Source organism: Pogonomyrmex barbatus, unplaced genomic scaffold (assembly GCF_055798465.1).
Source record: "Pogonomyrmex barbatus isolate J1 unplaced genomic scaffold, ASM5579846v1 scaffold19, whole genome shotgun sequence".
NCBI classification, from domain to species: Eukaryota; Metazoa; Arthropoda; class Insecta; order Hymenoptera; family Formicidae; genus Pogonomyrmex; species Pogonomyrmex barbatus.
This window is the reverse complement of record NW_028297115.1, coordinates 4,078,987-4,097,647: the sequence shown is the minus strand read 5'-3', so window position 1 is coordinate 4,097,647 and position 18,661 is coordinate 4,078,987. Positions and strand designations below refer to the sequence as shown.

Below are 18,661 nucleotides of genomic sequence, written 5' to 3'. Positions count from 1 at the left end.
GATTTTTTTATTTAATACTTGATGAAGAACCTTCTCCATTAATCGCTCAAAAGTTGCTGGAGCATTAAACAGTTCAAAAGGCATAACAGTGAATTGCCATAACTATTGCCTATGGAAAATGCCATCTTCTCCTTATCCTGAGAGTGCAATTTTACCTGGCAGTTTTTAAATCAAGTATAGAAAATCAGGAAATTCCCAGGAGATTCCCAGATAACCGATCAAGAAGATCATCAATTCTGGGCAAGGGGGTAAGAATCCTTCTTGGTGGCATTGAGTTTCCTATAATCAACGTAAAATCTCAAGGTTCTATCTTTCTTTATCACTATAACCGCAGGAAATATCCAAAGACGAGATTCCTCAATTACATCTTGTTGCTTTATTTCCTCAAGAATCTTCTCCACCTCATCACGCATTTGCAAAGAAATTCGCCTAAGAACCTGTTTAATAGGTTAGATTTCCCAAGTGTAATAGAATGCTTAATTACTGAGCAATTTCCTGCTACAATATTTTCAGAGAAGATCCTGAAACTCAATAATAAATTCAGCAAAACACGTTTTTTGCGAAATATTTAACTTTTCTCTCAAGAATTCTGGAACTTTACTAATGGGATCGCTTATCCGCGAACGAGAAAAACTTTTTCCTTCTTTAACCTCGTCAAAAGCTAAATCAAAGACTTTATTTTGTTCAACTTTAGAGAGAAGATCCGCCCCTAAAATGCATTACTAATTTTTGCTATGTATAAGGGGAAATCCAATGAATATTTACCAAGCTTTATCCTAATGACAATCTTAAAGTCAATAGGAACTTCTTCGCTTGTAGTATATTTCAATTTCCTACTCCTAACCCAAAACTATCAATTCGATTTAATAAAATTATTATTAAAAATTCAGACATCAGAGCCCGTATCAATATCTTAAAAATACACGTTTGCCCATCAATAGAATCCCGAAAACAAAAATCACTTGAATTCCTTCCTAAATTCCGCAAAGAAAAATGTCTTTTTTTCAGCCGAACTCAATGAATTCCCCCCCCCCCGAGTTCGGCTAACCCGAGTTTCCTTGCTTCGAGTTAGAAAGTGTCCTAATAACACGAGGATGTCCTCAGGACGTTCTATTAGATGAACCGGATTCCTGAGGACTACCTATGAGGACTACCTTATGGTCTGATCCTGAAATGTAAACAGGCTGTCCTGTGGATTAGCAAATGAGCGTCTCATTACGTCCTCAGTACGTTCTCCACTCAGTCTTAGGTTATTCTAAGGACTTTCTTAAGACGACTTTAGGATGACTTCAGGATGACTTTAGAGACATTCTGAAAACGATTGCGTTCCGATATTGACTACTAATACTGAAATGAAAATCTATAATATATGTGACACCCCTTACGAAAAATAAGTGAAAAAAAATAAAAAATAAAAAAAAAAGAGAGAAAATGATGAAATGTCTTTTATCTCGTATCACTGCATGTTTTTAAAATCGGTTACCCATCAGTCATTTGGAGATTCTGCAACGTCGCTTAACCTCTGTATTGGGTTGAAACCTGCTATTGAAATGATGAAATAAGTGATTACAGAATCTCGACTTAAAATATAATAAATCTGGTCGATGAATGTTACTATATTGTTATATAGTCTTAATTTTAAAATCTCGATTGCACATGTAATTTTTGTAAATAATTTAATTACATATATAGAGCTGTGAACCTATATTATATTTAATGAGATTCATTTTCCTTATGAAAATTGTTATATATATATTTTGCTTACTTGTTTAAATTTGTTTGAATTTGTTAATAATTGTATTAAATATGGGAAATATTTTTCTTATTTATATATTATAGTTAATTAAAAAAAATAGTAATTAATAATGTTTCATTATTTATTCATTAAAAATGTCTAAAAATGTCTAAAAATGTCTGAAAAATGACGATTAAATGACGATATATTTATGATGATAATATTTCGTAACAAATGTTACGAATGTTTATTTTACGTCATTATTTAATGACGACGAATGACGAAAAATAATCTTAAATCATCGTCATAATGATGTCATCTTGCTATTTGGGTCTGAATATATTATGATATTTTCAAATACGTTTCAGGATTGTGTCAGGATAATGTCAGGATTATCAACAATTATTTATTAAAAATGCGTTATATATATGTTACGTCCCAGGATTTTTTTATTCAAAAGATGAAGAATTTATTATTTAAAACAATGAAATCTAGGAGAGGACGTACAGGCAAGCTCTCGTTCCTCACGCAGTAGGCCAGGGGTCGGCAAAATGCTGAAATTGAGCACGGGCGCCCGCGAACGCTCGCCTGTGTTCACATTTCAGGAGCGCATCTAACATTTTTAGTACCTTGGGATAAAGTTCCGCATTTTACACTTACAAAAATAGCATTGCGTATATATATGAACGATAGTGTAGTCTTAAACTACTAGTATTTGAATCTTTGTAACATCATAAAATTTTTTTATAACAGTTTAGCTGTTATAAAAAAACCATTTAAAGGTGAAATATGCAAAAATATATTGTAATATATATAGGATTTAAAATGCATAAATTCTTATGAATTCAACTTATATTTAGTTAATTTTTTTATTAGTCAAATAAAGAAATATGCTCTAGCATGTTTTGATTATCCTAATAATAATAATAATAAGCATTCATTATAGGAAAATTTTAATTAAAATGCTTATTTCTATTTTTAAATATTGTAAGTTGTCAAAATTTGTGCTAAATTAAAAATTATATAATTAATACATTTAAATATGTTTAACAAAAATTTAAATATAACAAAGAAAATAAAACAATAATATAAACAATAACAATGTATTAAAATATAAACTTACAATACAATCATAAAATTATGAATACATATATCACGTTTAACTTAGCGCTTTAAAATTATATTTTTAAATCCAGAAGAATAATCCTTTTTCTACGAAGAAAACTTCCAACAATTTCAAAATAAACATCTGCTAATATTAATCTGCTAAACGCTCAAAATAAAAGAAAAACAATAATAAGCAAGAGTATAATCAAATTGTCTCATGTCTAGAACAGTCAGACACTTGCAATCTTATAATTTAACGTTTGTAACGGATAATCAAAGGAAAAGAATCTTAAGTTCAAGTTCGGACAGTTCTTCATGGGAAGAGAAGTGGTTCATAATGAAGCATGATAATCAAACGCAATGTTTGATCTGTAGAATCATTATGAATTCAAAGAAATATAATGTCGGAAGACATTATAACACAAAACATGGAGTCACTTATGACAAGATAGAAGGATCGGAGCGAATTTAACTTTTGCACGATTTAAAATCAGCTGTTTCTAACAATAAAGTAATTTTCATAATATACATACTATTATAATATAAAATATACGTTTTTTACTGTAGTCAGTTTTAATTTAATTCATTATATTTAATTATACCCGGTAAAAAAATTTTTCGTATAAGAACATATATGTATATAAACATGTATAAATATATATATATATATATATATATAAAAACACACATATATATATATATATATGTGTGTTTTTACATAAAAAATTTTTTATCAGGTACATTATATTTAATAAAGATATTATTCTAATACAGGAAGAAGAATCGGAATTAAATAAGCCTACATTGTATGCCAGTTACAAAATTGCTCATCTTATTGCACGTGAATCACGTCCATTTAGCATTGGTCCAGTTGTCAAACAATGTTTAGAAATTGCTGCAGGAACAATATATCCTAATGATATTAATAAATTTAAATCAATTAGTCTCTCTTCTCGAACTGTAATACGTCGCATTGAAAAATTAGCTGAAGATCTCGAGCGACAATTGGTACTAAAAGCAAACAATTTTATTGCTTTTTCATTAGCTCTCGATGAGAGCACTGATATCGTTGATATTGCACAATTGGCAATTTTTATTCGTGGTGTGAATAGCAACCTCTCTATTACTGAGGAATACTTTTAAATATAATATCTCTGAAAGGTACTACGACTGGAGAAGATATATTGTTTAGCGTTGAAGAAGCAATAGAAAACATAAATCTATCTTGAGATAAATTAATTTCTTAAATTAAGTTGCTACTGATGGTGCTGCAGCAATGATTGGACACAATATGGACTTCGTAGGACGTTTAAAGTCTAAACTAGCACAATCAAAGAAATACATTCGATCTATTGTACCATCAAGAGGCATTTATGTGCAAAATCTTTAAAGTATGATGAAGTAATGAAAATTGTAATCAAAGTTGTAAATTTTATTATAACTACTGGATTGAATCATCGTCAATTTCGAATTTTTATCTTCTTTAGAGTCAGGTTATACAGACATCTTCTATTTTTGCAAAACACGATGGCTTAGTCGAGGTAAAACTCTTCAGCGTTTTTTTCATTTAAACGAAGAAATAATTATATTTTTAGAAATGAAAGATAAGTCTGTGCCTGAATTATCACAGCCTTCCTGGATTGCCAATCTCGCGGCTTTCTTGCGGATATCACTAATCATTTAAATACATTAAATTACTCTTAAGGCAAAGATAAATTAATTATTCATATGTTTGATCAAATTAGATCTTTTAAAATGAAACAATTTATGGATCAATCAATTTCAATCTCGACAGTTGTTGCATTTTTCAAATTTATTATCTGTTGCCATGCACATTCAAGATAAGCAATATGAAGAATATATATTCTTTTTTTTATATAAATTTTATTTTATATAAATTTTATATAAATTTTTATATAAATATTTTTTAAATAAATTATATAAATTTATATAAATTCACTTCAATTATTAATAATGAATTCGATTGTCGGTTTAGGGAAATATTTTAGAAGAAGACTTACTTATTTTTATGATACCTTTACTGTTGATATTAATATTGTTCCCGCAGATATACAATTAGAATTAATAGATTTAAAATGTGACACTGCTCTTAAAAATCGTTTTGATAGAATTACTGACATCGTACAATTTTATTCATATATATCTCAAGAACGTTTTCCTTGACTACATGATGCAAAAATAATGAGTATGTTTGGTTCTACATATTCATGTGAACAATTATTTTCTATTATGAAATTAAATAAATCACGATTACGCGACAGTTAACAGATTCACATTTAAATGCAATAATTCGTTTAAGTTGTGCCAAAACGATAACATCTGATATATCGTATATAATATCGGAAAACTGAATATGAATCAAATATTGATTAAATGTTATACGAGTTGCTTACTTAATATTATTGTAAGAATGGTTTATTTAAAATATAGATAGTTACTAATTTATGTTAATTCTGAGTCTGAATTTGTGCAACACAATATTTTTTTACTCCTTGAATAGCACGTTCAACGAACAAACGTTCCTGCTATCCCCTCTCCTCACTTTATTGCTAGCTGCCTAATGCTAGCCCCAGTGCGCTCGACTGTTGCCCGCGGGTATTGAGCACCCGCGAGCAGTGCTCACTTGCCGACCTCTTGCGGTAGGCGATTAGAACAAGTCGCTCACGTGTTAAGGTTCTCGAAATGAGGTCAACGTCACGTTGCAACACTATAGCACTCCCCTCGAGAACGGTGAGAACGTTGGTCCGTTAATTCGAATCAAAGAATTCAATCCTTCTAACTCGGGACCTTGTGCGATCTTCGATTGCTGGAATGGTCGAGGTCTTAATTTAAGTGAAAAACACGAATTTTATTCTTAACATCGAATTTTAATTAAAAATAAAATAAAATAAAACAAATACAATATTACAAACAAATTAGAGTAAAAGTTCATTGAAAGTTACATTAAAAAAAAAAAAATAATAATATTATAGATTGACTACATAATATTACATAGTATTACAAACAAATCTGAGTAAAAGTTCGTTAGAAGATACGTACAAAAAATAAAAATAAAAATAATAATAATAACTTATGATTAATGTTTTAAGAACGAATGTAGTTATTTCTTTGTGTGTGTGTGTGTGTGTGTGTGTGTGTGTGTGTTTTGAGGATAAAGGGGAAGAAGAAAGGTGTGTGTAAATTTAGCTGAGATTTTAATAGTCAATGGAGGGAATATCTTATAAAAAAAAGAAAGGCAGGGACTAGAAATGGATGAGGAACTCCGGGGATTAATACAGTGATGATGTTATCAGGACGGTTCGTAGTTACAAAATTTCGGAATTCGATTAGATTGATGATATGGGGGACCTATAATAAATCTGTTTCAGGAGAGAGAGTCTCGGTGGTTACGGGGAATTGGGATAAGATGTCTTGGAACGTGAGTTCTTCTCCGAAGAATACCGGTGGTACTGGTGGAACTTCTCCAATGAATTCCACGCTCGATGTAGAACTCGCAGGTGAAGGTAGAGTTTCTGGACGAGATGGCGATGGAACGCGAGGCTCGCGTATTGAGACTCGCGAAGGTGAGGGAGAGGTTCTTCGGAGAACGAAGGACGGAGTGCGAGGCGTTGAGACTCGTGATAGTGAAGGGGAAGAAACACGTATCGTAGGTTCTTTTACTGGAGAAACGCATGATCCGGCCTTGGACGATAGCGAGGTTCCGACGCTAGGGTTGATAGAATGAAGGAATTCTCGGTAAGTCTGATCTAACAGGCTTCGCGTTCGCTATTTAGTCTCCTGCCGTAGACGCCTTATGATTTTGCGGTTAACTCGTTGGTTGTTCACTATTAAATTTTGTGAATGTTTAGATTGGGTTGCGAAGATACGAATCGCGGAAGGAAACCGAAAAAGGGAATGAAAAATTTGACTTACTTTTGGATGTATTGTGATGGCACTCCACCGGAACACACTCACTGGATTAAAATTGTGAAATAAAATTAAAAAAAAAACGTTCGAGAACTGCAGACAACACGGGCGAAGTTCCAAGGAGCACGGTGAAAATTCGGGATAGCAGAGACAGAGAGATCCGGTTGGAGTTATCGTTTATATAGGGTTTTTTGGAGGGACGGGGAAGTTCTAGGGTGGTCTTTACACCTAATTAAATTTTTGGATTTTAGGTTTTAATGGCCGTTTAGCGTATTAAAATTAACTTATCTGCTAAAGTAGTACATATCCCGAAAAATACTTCTCGGCCTTTCTGGATTAGTTAAGTCTCCGCCCCGAGGGGGAAAAATAAATTTTCAAATAAGATAAAAAAGGTTTACGACTTTCGTTACATGATGGAATTTTGATTAATTATTGCTCTATGTTATAAATCCGCTAGATAAATTTTTATCTTTATTAGGCTTTCTCGTTTTGTCGGTGCCGAGAATATTTGTTTAAGAGAAATAAGCAATATAGTTTTTCACCGAGGAACCTTCGAGATTGTTCGAGACCTTTCAAAATGGTTCGAAAGGGAGGAATCATGGAGTACGTAAGACGTAACACATAAATGAATCAAGTTTTACTAATTATAACTCGTTAGTTATACATCTCAGATAGCCAAGTGTAATATAGTATATTGAGTGAACTAATGCATTGCATGTGTTGCTATATATTTGCCATATATTTGCTGACATCGAAATAGGATACGTAACGAATACAACAATATACCTGTTTATGGATGCAATCAGTTGACGAATTTTAAGAGCAAATGGTCAGCAATAGTAATATGTTATGTATAGTAATATAGTAATATATTATCAGCAATATATCAATAACATGTCACCAACAAATGATTAATCGTTTTATCTTAAGCATCATGATGAAAATATGACAACAAAACATATATAATGATTTCCATCCGTTGTTACATATATGTCTTCAAACATGAAAATTTTTAATTGTAGTTCAATGCTAATAAAGTGTTGATAATATCACACGTTTATGGCAACTTTTCAGCAAAAAGACATATAGATTTCGAGATTTATATACAAATTGTAAATATTCATTTCTAATTATAGTTACAATTATACTGTGGCGATTCGCGGGAATCGCGCACCGCGTGCCACGTAGGAAGAGATAACTTTCTCATAATTAGAATCAATTACCAAACGATATATCTAGGCGAACATTTGCCGATTCAACTCACACTCAATCTCGAGCTCTCTGCGCTGGCAGAACTAGAGAAAGGGTTTTTTGTCCGATGACTGAGAAGTCGCTTCCTCCTCCTCGCCGACCGAAAGGTTGCTCCTTCTTCGCCGACTGCAAAGTGGCCTCTCATCGATCATAAGATCGCTTCCTCGTCGACCGCAAAATCGCCTCTTCGCCGACCGCAAAATCGTTTCCTTGTCAGCCGCAAGGTTACTTACTGCCGCCGACCGTAAGGTCGCCTTCCGTGTCGACCGAAAAATCGCCTCCTTCAAGTCGACTGAAACACGTCGCCATTCCTCTCCCAGAGCACATCTTTTCGGCGCGAAGGCTCTCGCGCCACAAAAAGAAACTCATCCGGGATCTCTTCGGGGAACGAATTTCCTTCTCCGCTGTCGGTTATCCTCTTTCGATGAAGCGGCGGAACTTCGTAGAGCATACCTCCAGATTTTCCGACAAATCCCCGATGCCGGCGAAGTGACGAGCATCAAGAGACGATGAGGAGGAAAGGATTTAATGACTGCAGCAGACGGATAGAGATGCAAGATACAATCCAGGATCTATTGCATTATCAACCAATCCGAGAGAGGATTTAGAGGATACATACATACGGCAGACATGACGGCAGTTGACTCGGTGAAGCTGCCTACTCCGGCTCCTCAATATTCCAAATTGGCAAGCCGCCGACTGACTCGGTGAAGCTGCCTTCCCCCAACTCCTCAACATTCCAAATTGGCAAGCCGCCGATGAAGCTGCCCTACTACGATTCCTCAATTCTCTTAAACTCACTCTCTCTCTCTCTCTCTCTAACTTAACTCTTACATTTATCATAGTGAACTAAACGAAAGTAACAGCCATCCCGAACAAACAAAGCGGGCATTACGACATCGTCGGGAGAAACAGAATAAGAGGATTCGTCGCAAAAACGAACACGCCGGGAACTCGTGGAGCAGTTGATCAATAGAACCTAGGCTCGCGAATATTTCATCGCGAGAATATGTCACCGCCCTCCGTTCCGCGGCAGAATTCGAAAACCAGTACATTCCAAAGAATTTCGACGTGGAGAAGTTTTACTATCTCGTTCGCCAATTTCCTCGATTTCCCACACATTCGGGAGTTTTCTATATATAAACGAAAATTTAAACCCAACAATGGTTTTTGGGAAGAAATCTCGAAACATCAATCTCACGACACCATCCCAATGTACATTTCCCGTGACCCTTTCCCTATCTCGTTTCCATCAAAGCTTTCAGCAGCGCTCATCCTAATTCTCCGCACCTTCAACCCGATTCCGTTAACATGCTGACCATAACCAACTTTTTGTCATAATTAGAGCAATTGGGAATTTAGAGATAAGCGGATTCTCAACTATATAAAGTTTTTTTTTTTTATGTAAACGAAAAGTTTTTGTAAACGAAAGATTTTCATGAAATGAAAGTATTCAAATGTACACTCCAACTTTTTTTTTGCTTGCTATTACATAAGAAGTAGAGTTAAGTTATTTATATTTCCTTTGTATTCTTATTAAATCATAATTGACCCGAATTATGTTTCAATTTATTTAAAAAAAAATCTTGACCCCGAACCATTCTCAAACACCTGAAGGTCCATCCTGGTTAAAGAGATTCGATTCTCTGATTTAGAAACGGACCACCGACCGCGCTAACGCAGGTAAGGGTTATAGCGTCACCGATGTTGATCCGTTCCTTGTGCTCTTAGGAGCGCGTTTGACTCGCGGATCGACCCCACTTCGTCGATCCAGGAGAGCAAACACAGTTCCGTGCGTCCACCCGAGTTCCCTCTTGTGATTAAAAATATTATCTCTCCTTTCGAACTTCGGACGTAACAATATATTGTTGCAAAATTATCTTTAATTGCTTTTACGTGAATTATAAATGTTTTTGTGTGTCTAATTTGTATAAACAAAATATAATAATATTTAAATTTTACCTTATATGCCCCCGAATACTGATTTTATCACTTGCTTAGATAGATTATTCTGAATATCTTTTTATGTCTATTTTGTTTATTTCATGTCTCATATATCCAAAAGTGCATGCTGTTTTTGTTATTATGTATATGTGTGTGTGTGTGTGTGTGTGTGTGTGTGTGTGTGTGTGTGTGTGTGTGTGTGTGTGTGTGTGTGTGTACACTGATATGAAACATAAAATAGATATCGAACTACATGTACAATTTAGAGAAATATGAGTGACTCGAATAAGATTAATATATCTAAAGATGCATAGATAATGTTGTTAATTTGGATTATATTTTGCAATTGTAGTTTTCTTGAGAACAAGTAAGATGGAAATTTAATATGCTAACTCGAAGATAAGTCTGCGTTGATAAAAGAACTGGTACTGGTGCTATGACATTTAAATTTTTTGAGTATATGGAAAATATTCTTGGTGATCGAAAGACGATACATGGTCAAAATACAATATCATCAACCTTTGCAAAGAAGAATCCAAAATCGAAATCATCACTGTGCTGTCATTTGTTAGATATATGTCTGACTCAATATTCATGACGCAAAGCGATTCATCAGTTCTATCACCGAGTACATTAAGCACTGGAAGTATTGACAGTGCTAAAAAACAAATTTATGAAGATCTATCAAAATCAAAAGGTGGCTTGAATAAAAATAACCAAGTTTCCAAAAAGGTAATATCAAGTAAAAACAACTGTATGTCCCATATACATAAGCAACACACAAAAAGGTAAACATCCTCAGCATGGCACAGGAAGTAGAACAGCGACGAATAAAATAGAACTGGAAAAACAATGGTTACAGCATTTAAAAGATGCCGATAGAGATAAAAGAAAAACAGGAAGCTTACGAAAAAAGAAAAGCACAAGAAGCACAGATAAAAAAAATTGATGACATTAAAAGAAAGACCCAGATATAAAATAAGACACTGTTAAACGTAAGCTGGAAGAAGCAGCAGAATAGCATCGAGAGAAATTAAGGGGAAGTCCCAGTTGCGCACAGAATAAATCGGACACAGCAGGTTGAATGGATCGGACAGGTTCAAACGGACACAATAAGGAACGGACACAAGGTGATTGAAATCGGACACAATGACAATCGGACACAGTGGCAATCAGATACATTGAAAATCGGACACAGTACTAATCGGACACAGTAGGAAATGGACACACAATAGCTGCAATCGGACACAGTGTCAATCGGACACAGTAGGAAACGGACACACGGTGATTGCAATTGGACACAATAACAATCAGACACAGTGACAATCGGACATATTGAAAATCGGATACAGTGCCATCGAACACAATGCCAATCGGACACAGTAGGAAATGGATGCACGGATAGTTAAATAGATAAATAGATGAAAGAATCTGGCAAAAAACGCGGCGGTCTGCCCCGCGAATCGAGATATTAAACGTTAAAGTTGATCACTTTTTTAGTTAGAAAATCTGTCAGCGACATAATGTAGCGAACTGAGCATGTGACTCTGTCGGAGAGATAGGAGAGTTCGGGGGGCGAAGCCCTCTAAACGGGGGTCGAGGGGGCGAAGTCCCCTGGTTGGGCTTCGCCCTCTCCCCCCACTATCACAGAACTAATTACGAAAACAACACAAAATTATATTTGTAACAAAATAAAAATATCAGCGAAAATTTCACACCTAATCCTTACATTGCGGTCTTTGCTAATTTTTCTAGGATCTGTCATTTTAGTATATGATAGACTCATCAATTTAGTAAGGCGAAAGATTGCATCTTGCACTTCGAATATAATAACACTTTTAACACTTTTATTTTTAACACTTTTTTAGCGCTGTATTGAGTCGCTATGACAGATTTCCTAACCAAAAAAGGGATCAACTTTAACGCTTTTCAGTTCGCGAAACAGATCGCCGCGTTTTTTTGCCAGATTCTTTTATTTATTTAATCTATTTAATCTATCCATTTCCTACTGTGTCCGATTGTTACTGTATCCAATTGCAATCATCGTGTGTTCGTTTCCTACTGTGTCTGATTTTCAATGTGTCCGATTGCCATTGTGTCCGATTTCAACCATCTTGTGTCCGTTCCTTATTGTATCCGTTTAGACCTATATTCATTCAACTTGCTGTGTTCGATTTATTCTGTGTGCAACTGGGACTCACTCCAAATTAAACATTAAAGACAGAAATGTCAATTGCTTAGAGAACTATTGGAAACTCGTACTTTGTCTCATAGTAAGAAGCTCAAGTTTGATAGATAGTTCAAATGAAGATTAAAAAATGTAATAGATTATATTAATAACAGCTTGTATTTTGTGTTTGTATTTTGTTTTTATTTTTTAAGACAATTTATTAAATAATATTTTTTTAAATAACGCAAATATTTAACACGTAATAGTCTCATTAAGTCAGATAAAGACACTTCCCCGATAGCCAAACCTGAAAAAATAGATTATGCGCAAAGTCTGTTATAAATTTTTACTGTTAGAAAGCCAACAGATTGCTAACAGATTCTGTAATATCTGACAATGTTAGCAAACTACTACTGTCAGAAACCTGACAAAATCTGTTGACATTCTGTGCCGGCAGATTGGCAGCAGAAAGCGAACAGGACCTGCGCGACACAATTTGATGGTAGGATCTGCTCAATTTCTGCTGTCAATCTGCTGACACAGAACGTCAACAGGTTCTGTCAACAGAATGTAAGCAGAATGAGACCTCAGATGAAGTCAGTTTGCTAACATTTTCTGATTAAATCTATTGCCGACATGTTTGCCGACATTCTGCTAACATTTTGCTGACTGGGTTATTAGATCTGATAGAAGAAAAACTCTGATTTTGTTCAACAGTGATTTTATTCCAAATAATTTTGATTTACTTTATTTGATGGTAAATACAATGATGTTTTTATTTTATTTATATTATTTTTTTAATACTTACTATTTATTATAGTTGATGAATTAAAATTAGAGACAATCAGCATTACTAAAACAAAATTTGTTAACAGTATACCTTGGAACGACATTAAATCACAATTGCAATTAATTTTGTTCAGTTCTCTAATTAAAATAATTATTTGCAATGAACTGATAAAATGTCCCCCCAAGGATCTTCGTCTTGTTATAATTGGAGAAATGCATTGCTCTCCAACAGAAGGACACAGGGGAGTAACCAAAACTTATCATCGAATAAAACATAATTATTATTGGGAGAATTTAAAAACAGGCGTTCAACGATATATTCAACAATGTTTACAATGTCAATTGAAAAAATTAGAGTAAAAATCAAACAACTCATGATGATTACCGACACTGGATCTGCTTTTGACAAAGTAACAATGGATATCGTAGAGTCTTGCCTAAAATCGAGTGGGAAAACGAGTATATATTAACATTGCAAGATCAATTAACCAAATCCAGCATGGGAATTCCCCTGCCGAATCAAACTTCCAAAACAATAGCAGAAGTTTTTGTTAATAAATTCATTTGTATATTTGGAGCACCCAAAGCGATACTAACCGATCAGGAAAGAAATTTTATCAGCGATTTAATGAGAAAGATTGCTTTTTAGAATCCATAAGTTTCGTACAACCGCCTTTCATCTTCAATCCAACGGATCTCTAGAGCGATCGCATCACGCACTAGAAGAGTATCTTAAATAATATGCAAATGAACAAAAACAGTGGGACCGATGGGTTAGCCTCGCAATGCTTAATTATAAAATCTGCGAAGCTACAAAACATACTCCGTACGAATTAATATTTGGGAAAATTGCAAGAATATCTTCGGAAAAATTTCTAACACCAGAAGATAAATTAACTAGCTATAATGATTATTTAGTAACCTTAGTCACTCCATAATCTTCGAGGGAACGCGCATGAAAATGTCATCAATGCAAAACACAAATCAAAGAAATACTACGACAAAAAAATCAACTCTCAAACCTTTAAACCTGGAGATTATTTCTATTAAAAGGACCTAAACCGGGTAAATTTGGGGATCAGTATACCGGACCTCACGAAGTTCTAGAAATATTAAATAAGACTAACGTAAAAATTAGAATAAAGAAAAATGGTCGAATCGTTCATCCTAACCGTTTACAAATTTCACATATTAAATCATCTTCACAATAAACAACAAACAAATAATCGAAAAAAAATACCATAATCGAAATACAATAATCGAAAAAAGTAACCATTTTCAGATGGATCTCCATTGCTGGGCAGTAATAATAACAATTTTAACAATTCGGTTTCACAAAACGCATAGGATAATAGGCTATGACTGCGGCTCACCTTCAACAAACTTAACAACTTTATCCCTACTAAATATCGAAGAATGCGATATTCCGCCACAGAATGTAAATTAATGTCTATATACAACTCTTACAAATAAACGAATTTGAGTTAATAGAGGTTATTCAATGCAAGGTTGAAATAGACAGATTAATTAGAAAAATGGATGCGGAATGTTTTCCCACTCCATGGACGTTTTAAACGGTAAATATTCATATATAGAGGAAACATCGCGCGAAGTGTGCCAACGTATGCACTCTTATGGAACTTATCAGTTACATAACCGGATATATCGGATATATCGGATTAAAACCAAATCATATCACTGCCCGACCAGTAATATTGGCAGGCCAGATACCGATGGATCGTGCAAGGGAAACACGTATTCAGATCCGTATGGCACGTGGATTGACGTCGTCGTACTCGCTAGCATAAAAATCACACTACAAGAATATATAGCTGACATGCGAATAAATAGTAATCGAGTGCTACTCAGATCCGGAGTGGTTTGTGAACTCACAACCACTCATTGCACAGATATAGAGAGAGGTGAAACCTACTGTCAATGCCCGCCGACACTTGTAAATTCAACAATTACGGAGTATTGTACAATGGCAGACAGAATAATAGATAACGTAAATGAACAACAATTAGTAGTCTACTCATTAACTGCACAAGATACAATTTTTGCCTTGACTAGCAAGGGAAAATATGCAACATGCGGCTATACACTTATTCGAACCGAGCATCTCAAATTAATCGTTTTCGAAATCTTGCGTGGTGTAACGATCTTCAAACAACGAACGCGTGTCTCTAATCTTGACATATTCACTTACATTTCACTTACATGAATTCCAAATTTGTATACGTCGAAGAGCACATCCGTACACAAATAAACCAATTATACAGAAATATCCTTTTACAACAATGTGAACTAGAGCAGGGAATGTTAAAAAACGCCTTAGCTATAGCTACCCAAACACCCGATATCTTTGCTTATTATCTAATGAAAGGATCTGGATATATGGCCCTGTTAGCCGGAGAGGTAATACATATCGTAAAATGCGTACCCTTAGAAGTAAAAATCACAAGAACTGACAATTGCTACAATCAACTATCGGTCATTCGGGGAAACGAAACCTATTATTTAACGCCGCAAACCCATGTACTGTTGCGACAAGGAACTCAGATAAATTGCAACTCATTCGCACCTAGGAGATTCATGGTATAAACTCATGCCTAAACCTGTGGAATTACCGCCCACAATTATGAAACCCATGACCAAATCTACGTGGAAGTATGTCAGCCCTGGATCGCTCGCTATGAGCGGAATATACATCGAAAATGATCTCAATGATCTACGAGACCACATATTGTTCCCTGCTAAGCGACCGGCGTATTCAATACGGTAGCTAGAGGAATGATGGGACAACCAATCTCTCTGAACGAGGGGTCATTTCTCGAATCTATTAGACGAATCCATAACAAAAATAGCTGCATCCGCATGAAAAAAATTTTGGAACAAATTTTTAATTTTTGGCAATATCAATGCTGGAGTAATTGGAATATGTCTCACCGGGAGAATCATAAAACTAATGATAAACACAGTCGTTTGATACCCGGTTGATCACGTCCCGATTGACCACTAGCCACTTACAGCGCTTGAACAGTAGAAAAATTCTAGACGCCGGCCTCTATGAGTGGCTAGTGATCAATTGGGATGTGATCAAACGGGTGTCATCCCATACTGATGATGACGAGTTGCTTTCAAGTTGTCGCCAATTTGCTATCAACATGTTGATAATTGCGGATGACAAATTGACAACACGAGTTATCGTTAAATTGTGAATAATAAATTGATGCTGACATATTGCCATCGATTTGTCATTATTAAAATTATCATTCCATTGAGTTCAATGCGACAGACATAATGCTGTCTCATCTTGTCCCGAGTTTGTTTAAATTAATTGTTGCAACGACTTTCAGTTATATGACACCAAATTCGAAATATTTTGCTGTCTGGGATAAAAATTCTAATTTGAACATATGAAATAAAATATACATATATATAACATAAATTATAAATTGTTTAACGTAAATAATATTTTTTTAAGATAATTAATTTTTAAAGGAACTTTATATCTTTGTATACAATGTGTCTCAAAACTGACGATTTCCTTTTAAGAGCAGATTCTTTGGAACATTCTAAGACGAAAATTCTAACGAAAATGTCGAGGCTATAATAGTTTTTAAATTATTGGCGATTAAAGGTCACTAATCACAGAGCTGATATTTCGCGCGCTCAGACATGATGATATGATAAGTGATAAAGATTCCATCACGAGTGTCCTCTTACAACATTGAGAATATCACAGAAATATACAATGACATTCTTATTAAGAAATTATTTCTGTTTCGGAACTTATTTGTATTACACAATTAATATCGCAACATAACATCGTGAAATATCTGTTGAAATAACGACATACCATGTGATAGCTGTCAAAAAAAATTTATTACAATATTTATTTACCTCATATAGTAGTGTCAAAATGGCACAATTAGTTCAGATAAAAAAAATTATTACAGTTTATTGCTTATAACTGTATTGCCGCGAGCGCCAAGTAAGGGACACATGGAAGCCGAACCTTCCATGGTTCCCTTCCATCAAAGGGGAAAGGATGTCGCGAGCGCCGAGAACGCAATCACGCTCACCGCTGACAAAACGGATTGCGGCAAGCGATACTTTATCCGACGAATTATTATTTTACCAAGCGACAGCGATTACCAACGCTACCGTGCTAATCGCGCAAATATTGTGTAATCGTTCCACGTGAAGCAACTGCTAACCGGTTTGCGCGGCCCTTACGCGGAAAACCGCCGCGCGACCCAGAAATATACCGCGAACGCTGACGAACATGTTGATGATACGGCAAGGATCGGCCGCCTGGAACAGGATAAAAACGGGAGACCGATACCAGGAGAGGACTCATCGAGATCCGCCGTGCCGTCACGTCTGTCGTGGTCCGAATTAAAAAGGACAATCTGTATCAAGTGTTAATAAAATTTATTGATTATCAAACAAAGTGGTGAGCGCCTCCTTCCCGCCGACTCCTCGACCGATCCTCGAAACGACCCACACAACAGTATGTATACTTATGTATGCTTATTAAAATAATTATTAATAAAAATATAGTCGATAATTTGATATAAGTGCATTAAAGTCAAATATTTGACATTTTAATAATATTACCACAAAAAGTTTAGCATCTGAATTGGTTGGACCATTTTGAGATTATCAAAGGAAATGCGTCAGTTTTGGAACATCCTGTGTATATATAATAATTTGATGTGTTATAAATATTATAGTTATAAATATTTTGATATAATTGCATATAATTAGATATCTTTTTTTTAACTCCCACTTTGGTTCACAATCTGTTCCAGTCACATTCCAGTGATTGGTTTGTTACTTAAAATCTTGAACATATATCCAGTGACACATTCTTAATTTCACAATTTCATTGCATTAGTTGGTAAGTAAATCTAATGGTGTCTTTCTTCGAATTGGGTTTCTTCCTATCATAAGATGTTTTAACTAAAATATTCGGATGATTGGAAATCCTTCCTTTATAAACTTTCCAACTCTCAGCTCAATCTCCTCTCTTACTATAGACATGTTCAGGTCACGATGGCGCATTTGTAATTATTCATAACATTTTTAATTGAAATCTGTGAATTATTTCAATGTTGGAGTGAGATGCCGTACCCCACAATTGAATCCCATAGGACCAAATGGGTTTTAGTATGGCCTTATAGAATAACAACTTATTGGAAAGATTAAGTTATGAGTTTCGACAAATAAGAAGGGAGGGTGTGTGTCACGGCGGGGCCCGACCACGAACCAGTGAAAACTCGTAATTATTTTGCAAAAAAATACCAGCCTCAGCCAGGAATCGAACCTGGATCTCCTGCTTACAGGTATCTTATCCTTTCGACTACCGAGGCATGTGATGATATTTATCGCAAATAACGTGTTAGAATAACACGTTAACAATACAATGATATATACATATATCACAAAATATATACATGTATATTCTCTCGAATCCCCACGATCAAGCATCCAGTATATCTTACGTAACTGGAATCCTAGCTGCTTCCTTTTAGTGAAGATGTGTTTTCTCCACGTTAGTCGCCGATCTAGATATATGCCCAAGTATTTAATGTCTTCGGCCTGAGATATCTCGACGTTATTTAATCTGACTAGAGGACAGGTTTCTTGTCTGATTGTGAAAGTGACATGGGTCGATTTTGCTTCATTAATTTTAATTTTCCAATTTTTAATCCAGGAGGATATATTGT

At 34.9% G+C, this 18,661-nt stretch overlaps 2 protein-coding genes across 3 annotated transcripts in view; one reads left to right on the top strand and one right to left on the bottom strand.

The window, feature by feature from the left end:
- LOC148936937 (uncharacterized) overlaps positions 1-18,661 on the bottom strand; it is a 48,317-nt gene that overhangs the window by 9,373 nt on the left and 20,283 nt on the right. The gene's annotated exons all lie outside the window — the stretch shown is intronic.
- LOC105423836 (uncharacterized) lies at positions 3,459-6,827 on the top strand. Its single transcript, XM_011633752.3, has 2 exons — positions 3,459-6,598; positions 6,712-6,827. Exon 1 carries the CDS (start codon positions 6,144-6,146, stop codon positions 6,585-6,587), a length of 444 nt encoding a protein of 147 aa, XP_011632054.2. The 5' UTR covers positions 3,459-6,143; the 3' UTR covers positions 6,588-6,598; positions 6,712-6,827.

Coding starts and splice junctions, on each gene's coding strand:
- LOC105423836 (XM_011633752.3), top strand. CDS start 6,144: ATGATGTTATCAGGACGGTTCGTAGTTACAAAATTTCGGAATTCGATT.